Here is a 10,431-nt window from a genome sequence, read left to right as displayed (position 1 = left end):
ACCCGGCCTGCGCTCCGTCGTCCCCCAGCTACTCCCGGCGGGGGTCAAGCACTGCGGCAGGGCTGCCAGGGAGGCAGATACGCTGTACTTTTAGCCTGAACATGCGGGCAACCAGCTTCTGCACATAACTTACTGCCCCTGCTCACAGTCCTGCCCTGCCAGGGGCACCGGCTCCCTTGGGTGGGCCGCGCTGCCGCAGCTCCGGCGCCGCACCGGCCATCGCCGGCGGAGCAGCGCGTCAGGGCCGGGTCGGGCGATGGCAGCGGAGGGCACTGCGCTCCGCTTCCTCCTGAACGTCCCGGCCTCTGGCTGGTCGGTCCGGCCGCAGAAGTGCGGCTCCGGAGCGCGCAGAGTGCGCCGGTGCAAGCTGCGGCCAGCAGCGGCGGCACCGGCGCCGCCAGCCGCCCCCTGCCACGCCGCCGGCCTCGTGCCGCTGCCCCCCGCCGCCGCGCAGCGCGAGCCCTCCGCTCCGCCCCGGCCGGGGTCGACCGCGGCGCGGGGGCGCTGGGAATCCCGCCCGCGCGGGCGCGCCCCGCCACGCACACGCACACTGTGCCCCAGCGGACGGGCGCACAGGCGCGCACACACACACACACACACAGACACACACACAGAGACACACACACACACACAGGCGGAGGCGCACGCTCGGAAGTGCACTCAGAGGTGGCTCACGGCCCGCCGCCACCGAGGCCGCCCCGGCGTAGCTTGCAACATGGCGCTGGTGCCCTGCCAGGTGCTGCGCGCTGCCATCCTCCTGTCCTATTGCTCCATCCTGTGCAATTACAAGGCCATTGACATGCCTGCGCATCAGACCTATGGAGGCAGCTGGAAATTTCTGACCTTCATAGACCTGGTAAGTGTCCCCGGCACCCGTGGCCCTGCCCCCTCCCTCAGGCTGCCCGTTGAACGGCCGCGGCCCTGCGCGGGAGGTCCCGGAGGCGGCGGTCCCGCTCGACGGCAGCGCCATGAGGTGACCTCAAAGCGGGGACGGCGACATGTTGTAACTCCAGGGCCGGCCGTGAAGAGGGGGCAGCCGGACACCGCGGCAGCCGAGCCGGGTGGTTTGAACCGAGAAAGACACACAATGCCGAGGGGCGGCTTCGTGTCAGCGGGGATGGTGCACCTGACGGCCTGTCACCGCAGTGCTGATGCTGTGGTCCGCCTTCGCTAATGGCTGACAGTAAACAGCAGAACCAGCTGCCCCCAGCATTTGGCTCCATTGTGCTGTCAAAACAGAAAACGTCCTGCTCCTTTTTCCCCTTCTAAGGAATCCATCCCTGACAGCTGCAGATGTGTGAGAGTGACACAAATAATGCTGGGTAACACAACTTGATGAATCCACTTAGTTTTGTTTACAGATCCATAAGCGAGCATACAAAACAAAAGACAGTTCATTTCAGCTGTTTTCATAAGCGACCAGATCTGGAGCAGGGATAACCATACTGGCCTGCTGGAAAACACCAGCTGCTGGTAAGGGGCTGGTTTTGCTCTGAGCTTCCCAGCCGTGTTACCTCCGCTAGTGTTCCCCTAGTGCAGGGCGGGAGGAGAGAGGGTGGGAGGAAGACAGGAGATAGGAGGAGAAGCTCACATCTAGTGCCTGGATAGGAAAAAAAAAAAGGCAGAAAGCATTGCAGTGCTTCCCAGTGACAAAATCTCTCTGAGAACCTCATTGTAGGTTCACAAGTATTGCTGCTATTGCTACTTCAGTCAGTAAGTTGCATTTGTGAGTTTGGAGACTCATCTCAAGCACTATCAAAATGGCATGGCAAGTGTGCAAATATCTGTATCAGGGCTAAGCAAAAGTTTGCTGAGGTCTATGTGTTATTTTGAGAGAAGAAGTACCTACTGTATTTTGCATTTAGCTGGGAATTTCTGTGTTAAGTGTCAAAAGTTTGCTGGATCTGTGAGGATCTGCATCTGTACCTAGTGCTTGTGCTGTGATTATTAAAAGGCCTGATGTTTTTATGGAAGGTAAACCAGAATCTACATTACTGAATAGTACTGTCAATAATATTAATAGATAATAGTGGCAAATCTCTGTAAGTTGCTCTCTTCTCTCAGGTGGCCAGCGTCAGAACAAGAGGACACAGCCTTAGGCTGCGCCAGGGGAGATTTAGGCTCGAGGTGAGGAGAAAGTTCTTCACTGAGAGAGTCATTGGACACTGGAATGGGCTGCCTGGGGAGGTGGTGGAGTCGCCGTCCCTGGGGCACTTTAAGGCAAGGTTGGACGTGGCACTTGGTGCCATGGTCTAGCCTTGAGCTCTGTGGTAAAGGGTTGGACTCGGTGATCTGTGAGGTCTCTTCCAACCCTGATGATACTATGATACTATGATACTATGACACTGTTGACTTTAGTGACAGTTGAATTGGAAGCAAGCAAACTGAAGCTAAGAGTTGATCTTGTCTTTGAGTCTCCTTTACCCTTTTTATCTGTTCTAGCCCTCACAGTTGCTTGAGGATTAAGTGAACTAAGGCTGTCATACAGTGAAAATAACACTTGACAGTACATGATATTCATCATTTCCCCAAAATTACAGCCTACTGTCCCTGGCAAGTGCATGTGGACTTGTCCATCAAAGCAGGCATGTGGGTCAGGCTACTTCTATCATGACCCAAAAGGTTAAGGTAAATATGTGGTGCTTTCTAAACTATCTAGAACAGTTATGAACTGCAGCTAGTCATTGCTCTCCTTTATGCAGTAGTTGTCATGTGTTTCTCATAGTCAAGTCCAGTAGTGGATAAAAGGTTAGCAGTTCCATACAGTTCTCAAACCTTCCAAATAACAGGCAATTTAATACCCTTCCCAGTGACTAGCCAGCATATAGAGGTCTCCACTTCTGACAATATTTACTTATGTCCAAAAGGCCCTGGCAGCATCTTATCTAAGAAAATCTGTCTTTCTCTCTCCTGGGACAACTTGGAGACGTGAAGAAACAAAAACTTGGATTCCCGAGTAGGGTACCAGGAGGCATGATTGGAGGATGTTAGGCAGTTTTCCAAAATACTGTAGATTGACTTATGTCTTGAAGAGCTCTTCCATAAGTTTTAGTTTCCTCAACCATGTGCAGCGTTCCTGTGTCAGTCACATTCAAAGGCTGTCTAGACAAAATATCATCAATGCCAGAGTCTTGGCAGACATGTTCTTGCTACAGATTGTACCTCCCCAAGCAGAGATTTCATCTTTGACATCACAGAAGCACGTAGAAGTTCTTTCTGTTTCCAAAAACTGCTAGCAGTTTTTTGAGACATGCGAATTTATAGCTTGAATCTGAAAAGTAGTTTGGATTTTTTTTTCATCTGTTCATTTGTAAAAGGACATTCCTTCCCTGGCTCAAAACTAGATGAATGTCTAGGAGATTCAGGTAGCTGGCTTAGCAGAAGTGTTGTATGAGAACGTATACAGTTATGTGCTGGTAATGCAATTTTGAATCTAATGAGGGAAAACTAGTAGTTTGGACTTGAAAACACAAAACCACAGGTGTTCTGAATGTGTGCGTTGATCTGAACAGTAGACTGACAGCCCTCATGCTGTTTACCAAAGTCAAGCATTGTGAGGAAGTTGTTTAATGCAAAGCTGAAGATTGTAATGTCTCTGTCTGTCTATAGTATTTTGGATGTTCATACCTAAATAAGATATTTTTAAAGCCAATATTGGTGTTTAATCTATCCTGTCATCGAATTAAGAAAGAACACAAGCACAACTGATGACTTCTTTTAACTGTTGTCATTCTGATGGTATTTGGAGGTGGTAGATATTTATCCTCTTTATTCCAAAGACTGTAATGATATCTGCCTGGTACCCCTTTTGTCGTTTATAGAGTGGGAAACTGAAGTACAAAGAGATAAAAAAGTTGCAGCCAAGTCAGTGGGCCCAGGAGAGCAGATTGTTGAACTGAACATTCAGGCTAGCTTAAAGCTACAACACATTGCTTTCATTTAACCTCCCAACACAAACCAAGCCATGAAGTTCCTGTGAGATCAGCAAAGATGGGCTATTTCAAGACACATACAGAAATTTTCTCGTGTACCTGCCTTTGTTATGCTCAGATTCACATTTTGTGCTTTGGTAGTGAACCGCTGCAGGACTGCACAGTCCTGTGCTATAACCCACCAGTTCATTGCTGAGCTAGAGTGAAAAAAGATGCCAGTACAAAATGATTCTTTGCAACAGGTTTGTCAGCTGTGTAAGTCTCTGAGAAGTTTTCCCTACTTGTACCACTTTTTTGTACAGTTGTGTATGTACTTGAAGTAGCTGGATTAAATATAATAATATTTGAATTAAGGTAAGTAGGCCACCCTGCATATGTTACAATCACACACCTGCCTTTGGAAATGCACGTTTGTAGAGGGATCTGTTGCACTAGCTTGTGTAAAATAGCAGGATCTTTGCTATTGCAAGGAGTTAAGTTTCGTCCTTCTGTTTTTCTTACTGTTGTGAGACAGATTTTTTGTTTTGGAATAGAGTGGTACCTGTGGTTGCTGAAAGAACAACAATTCTACTTCCTGTGTTGGTGTGTGTGATTATTAGAAAACTAGCTTAGAGTTGAAATAAGTATGCATCTCCTTAATAAGGGGTGCAATGGTCTAAATAACTTCTAACATTCATTGTGCAGTTTCTGTATAAACTTTATGCCTTAAGAGAAGTTAAAGCAAGAAAATACTGCTTGACTTTTTTTTTAAATGTTAAAATCTTTCAGGTAGGCTGAACAGGGTAGTTACAGATACAGGAAGCAAGGCTAGATTTTTTGGAAGTAGTCTCAAGTGTTATGTTTTATGATTATGAAGTATGATTAATGGCCCTATTTTGAATAACAGAGTGTTAATCTGGTATTGCATCAAGAAAAGTGTGTCCAGGGGGAGGTTCTTCTTTCCCTCTACATTGCTCAAGTGAGACCACATCTGGAATACAGAGTCCAATTTTGGGATCCCCAGTTCAAGAGCAACAGGGACCTGCTGGAAAGAGTCCAATAGAGAGCCATGAGGATGACTGGGGGACCTGAGCATCTCCCCTGTGGAGAGAAACTGAGAGACCTGGGTCTGTTTAGTCTAGAGAATACTGAGGGGAGATCTCACCAATATCTATAAATGTCTGAGGGGTGGGTGTCAAGGGGATGGGGCCAATCTCTTTTTGCTAGTCAGCAGCAATAAGACAAGGAACAACAGGTACAAACTTGAACATAGAAGGTTTCACCTCAACACAAGGAGAAACTCCTTTGTAAGTGAGGGTGACAGAGCACTGGAACAGGCTGCCCAGGGGTGTTGTGGAATCTCCTTCTCTGGAGACTTTCAAAACCCACCTGGATGCATTCCTGTGAGAACTACTCTAGGTGATCCAGCTTTGGCAGGAAGGCTGGACTTGATCTCTGGAAGTCACTTCCAACCTCTAATGTTCTGTGATTTTGTATTCATACAACTTCATTCATGGCAGCCAGAGCTAGAGAGGAATTGATTTTATTCATGAATAAATTTACTTGGCCTTATACTTCTGTTATTCTCTTGAAAGAAATATCAGGATGTCTGTGTATGAACTTTTATACATTGTCTGGCAGATTGATTTCTACAAAAGACAGGTATAAGCTCTGTTTCCAGCACATTTTTATGTTTGCAGAAAAATGCATTTAAATTAAGTTCAGTAAGTCATCAGAATTTAGTTGATTTCATGTCTTTGGAAGTTTCAGAGGGATATGTTAACAATAGAACTAGAAGCTGGAGTTGATAAAGTTGTCATTGAATTATACAATGCAGTTAGTAGACCGCAACAAAAGAACACATCTTAATAATCCATGGCTGAAAATTATAGGCAATTTGTGGCAGATTTGGATTTAGTTATGCTGATAGGGGATATAATGACCAGAATATGTCAAAGACCAGAAGATAAAGAATTAAGGAAATCGGCTGTACCATTGGTACCTGAATCTGAACAAGTTTCACTGCTGTGTGGATTAAACTTACCACAATACTGGACGAAAGTGAAAATGTTCCACACTCTATGGAATATATCTATGACTTCTTTCCAGGATTTCCTTTACTAAAATTAATTTCACCTTCTGCTTTCCTCTTTCATCATCTGTAAAGTTAACTAACCTGATACTCCAGTGTTTTATGGCTTTTGTGTGAAAAGATTACAGAACTGTAAATTAGTAGTATGTCTTATTTCCAGAGGTAATTCATCACCATGTCTAAATATCTCAGTGTTCTTACTATAACAGAAAATAGAGTCAACCTGTTTACTGAGAAAGAAAGAGTTTGCCTCTTGGTGGAGTCGTCGTCCCTGGGGCAGTTCAAGGCAAGGTTGGATGTGGCACTTGGTGCCATGGTCTAGCCTTGGGCACTGTGGTAAAGGGTTGGACTTGATGATCTGTGAGGTCTCTTCCAACCTTGGTGATACTGTGATACTGTGATAACAAGACAGGGTTTCTTATTGGTGCATAATGTATTTGAAAGAAAAGACAATGATACTCGTAAGGGAGCCTGTTAGTAAGTGTGTGGTTTAGAACTTTCTTTTTCCCTTCCAGGCTGTGAACATGTTGACAAAACAGTTAGGTATGGTGCTATTGATGCAGTAATACAAATGTAATAGCATTTATGTGTCTTACTCATACAGCTGTGTTTTCCATTTGCTTTTGGTAGCACTACTACAAATTGAGTGGAATTTGAGTACTACCTTGAAGAGTTCCATTTTCACATTGCATTAGCATGTCCTTATTTTACAGCTGAACTTAAATATATTGATTTGAGAATTTTTAGGAAAGTTATGGCAGTCTTTAAGTACTTATGTTTGCAGTAGGATTGGCAAGGGAAAGGAGAGTGGAGGAGAGGACCATTGGAGTCACTTGCTATGATGATAGATTGGACTCATGTCAGTAGTACTATTTTATAACTTGGAGTATGTAAGTGATAAGTATATTTCAAAGCAGAGTGAACTCTCTAGAGGTTTGCCAGAACAGTTGCAAATTGCAACAGCTTCAAGCAGTTGATTTACTAGTCTTTCTGTTCTCCTATGAAAAAAGAACTGTTTTTATTACAAGTTTAGCATGGTGATAAGGATAATTCATATAATCTTACATGCCTCTATATGGCAAAATTGTTAAATTATTTTAAACAATTGAACAAGGACAACACATCCTGTGTTCTGTGCTGAAGTTGAAGTTGGGGTTCTTTGCTGCCCTAATCTGTTGTGAATGTAGGTATACAACAAAATGTTCAATCAGTGTATTTTTGACCTTACATTTGTGTTATTGTACTGAGACCATGTAAGTTTATACAAGAAATTTTAAGAAATCTATCTGAATTTGTAATAAAGAACTATACAAAAAGCTATTAGATAGTATTTCTAGCTAATATAGAAAATCAGAAACTTAGTCATTTATATTAAAAATATTTTTAATGAAAATCAAATTCCATTTGAATCTTTGCAGTTACATCAGCCTGAGGATGTACAAACATTTGTAGGTTAGAAATCCATGTAGTTAGGTGGAAATTTCAAATGTACCAATATGCTGTCATATATAAAAAAACCCCAAAGTTGTTATAACATAAAAAGAGGAGAAAAAAAGGTATTACAAAACCCTGCCATTCCACAGAAGTAAGTTTGCAGTTTTGAACAAAATGCAATACAATAAAGCATAATAAAACAAAGTTGGAAAATAGGCAGTTCTACAGTGCACAAAAAGTTATGTCATGTAGATTCCTTCGAAGGGGTTACAGAGTGTGTATTTACCTGAACAGAATACCGAAAGCATAACATCCCAGATTCTTTTCATTGCATGCAGTCAAATTCTTCTGTGCTGCAGCTTTCCATGTGTAATAACTGGAGTTTTCAGTGCCTGCCTATTGTAACGCAGTGTTTAAAAACATTTCCTTAATTGTGCTACTTTAATAGAGACTCAGATGTTGGGAGGAGCTCTGCATGGGTGGAGAATTTCTTGTCACTGGGGTTTTAATTGCTAGTGCAGCTCCAGTCAATAAATGTTAAAAAGATCAACAGCAGTGACTGATCTGCATGCTTTCTACATAATCAAGAGTGAAACAAATACTGCTGTGTAATAACTTCACATTGAGCATTTCTGTATTGGAAATAAAAGCAGTGTTGTTGGTCACAATACTGACAAGAAAAAGGTTTCAGATTTCTCTCAACATAAGTTTTTATTCTTTAAGTATCTGAATCTGAGGCCTGGGCTTCTTTACCTTGCATGTCCAGGTGTATATATGACATATGAGGTAGAAATGAATTTGACAATGACTTGGGTTATTTATCCAGAATCAAGACAGTCAGCATTGATTCACCAGGGGCAGGTAATGCAAAATGAACCTAGTGGCCTTCTGTGGTAGAGTGACTACAGCAGTGAACAGGGGAAGAGCTGTGAATGCCGTCTGTTTAGACTTCTGTAAAACCTTTGACACAGTCCTGCACAACATCCTTCTCTTTAAAGTAGAGATAGAAGGGTTTAACAGGTAGACTGTTCACTGGATGAGAAGTTGGAATGTCACATCCAGAGAGTCATGGTGAATGGCTGCAGATGGCGACTGGTGACAAGTGGTGTCCTCTCAGTGGTCCATACTACAACCAGCGCTGATGAATATCTTCATCAGTGACATCATGGAATCGAGTGCACCCTTGGCAAGTTTGCAGATGACATCAAGATAAACAGTGCAGTTGACACACCAGAGGGACAGGGTGATCTCCAGAGGGACACAGACAACCGTGGAAAGTGCTCCTCTGGGAACCTCATGAAGTTCATAAAGGCCAAGTGCAAGGTCCTGCAGCTGGATTGTTACCAATACAGGTTAAGGAGTGAAGGATTAAGAGCAGCTCTGCAGACAAAGACATGTGAATGAAAAACTAGACATGAGCAGGCAATGTGTGCTTGCAACCCAGAAATCCAACTTTATCCTGGGTTGCATAAAAATAAGTTGAGCCAGCAGGTCAAGGGAGCTGATTCTACCACTCTGGTGAGACCTCACCTTCAGTCTTGTGTCCAGCTTTGGACTCCTCTGCACAGGAAAGACACAGACTTGTTGGGATGGGTCCAGAAGGGTGCCACAAAAAGATCAGAGGGTCAGAACACCTCTCTTAGGAAGAAAGGCTGAGAGAGTTAGGGTTGTTCAGCCTGGACAAGAGAAAGCTCTAGGTAGACCTTGTAGTGGCCTTTCAGTACTTAAAAGGGGGCTGTAAGAATGATGAGAACAGCCTTTTTAGCAGTACATGTGGTGACAGGGCAAGGGATGATGGTTTTAAACCAACAGAGAATAGATTTAAACTAAATACAAGGAAGAATTCTTTTAGTGAGAGTGATGAAACACTGAAACAGATTGCCTTGAGAGGTTGTAGACGCATCTCATCCCTGGAATCATTCAAGATGAGGTTGTACGGAGTGCTGAGTGACTTGATCTAGTTAAAGATGCCCCTGCTCACTGCAGGACAGATTACCTTTAAGGGTGCCTTTCAACCCAAACCATTCTATGATTCTATTTTGAAGACCAAAGAGAAGCATACTCTTTGTTCACTCTTTGAATGGGGTATTATGAAAAGATTTCTTCCTTCTAATGAAAACTTTTCCAGATTTTGCCATGTGTGCCTGCATTTATTCAACTAATTAATTTTCCCCCTATACTGTGTTTTCCAAATCTCAGTTTATTATTAGTCTTCAAAGTCCTATGGCCTGTCTTCTATTTCTATCTATTATGTAAGGTTTTCCAACTCACCGTAGCTAAGTCTGCTACCACTGGAAAAGATGTGTTTAACTTTTTAGTGGATAGAGAAGTTAAAAGCAAAAAAATCATTTGGAAGCTGAAGCAAAGCTTCCAGCCTTTTCAAAGAGAAAGAAACTAAAATATATAAGCATGTGTTCATAAGATTTAAAACCAAGTCCCTCTCCCAATTAGAACTGTGCTTATGCATTTAAGGGATTTTCGTCAGCACTTTGCCAGGTACTTGAGGATATTTTACGCTCTTAGCATATAGCTGTCATTGCTTATTGGGTTCTTTTGCAGTATGCTGGAAAACCTAGATATTCTATTGTTTTGGAAACATATTAAGATCATGTGAAATACTGGGAGAAAATCAGAAACTGCTATCAGTTTTCTGAAGGCTCCTTCTGGCAGCTTCATTAGGTCCACAAAGTTTTTTTTTCCGAGTTTGAAGGCAACATTTGAATGCCTCCAGTTGCAGTCCCTGAACATTTTACCTTGCCACTGCCCTTGCAGGCATCCTGTTTATAGTAGCATTTCCAAATACTTGCCAAAAGGATGCCAATTAGATGATTAATTCCATTTTGCTGCAGTTGTCAGGCTAGTTGTTTCAAAGGGTTTGAGGAGTCTTAGAGTCTTCAAGCTTAAAACTAAATGAATACTGCTGGAATTTTGCTAGCTGAATATTAGGTGTCCTGGTAAAAAAAAAATAGAGTACAATGCTCAAAGGAGCAGAAT

General features: G+C 43.2%; 1 protein-coding gene across 2 annotated transcripts in view; it reads left to right on the top strand.

The window, feature by feature from the left end:
• Nucleotides 1-466: 466 nt before the first annotated feature.
• AIG1 (androgen induced 1) overlaps nucleotides 467-10,431 on the top strand; it is a 145,151-nt gene continuing 135,186 nt past the window's right edge. The window contains exon 1 of one of the 2 annotated variants that reach the window (XM_064169130.1): nucleotides 467-856. In XM_064169130.1, the coding sequence (XP_064025200.1) occupies nucleotides 716-856 (141 nt within the window). In that variant the 5' untranslated portion in view covers nucleotides 467-715. The remainder of the gene's footprint in view (nucleotides 857-10,431) is intronic. The other variant, XM_064169129.1, reaches the window with a different exon arrangement.

The sequence above is a fragment of the Pogoniulus pusillus genome, chromosome 31 (assembly GCF_015220805.1).
Source record: "Pogoniulus pusillus isolate bPogPus1 chromosome 31, bPogPus1.pri, whole genome shotgun sequence".
NCBI classification, from domain to species: Eukaryota; Metazoa; Chordata; class Aves; order Piciformes; family Lybiidae; genus Pogoniulus; species Pogoniulus pusillus.
This window is presented reverse-complemented; position numbering and strand designations above follow the sequence as displayed.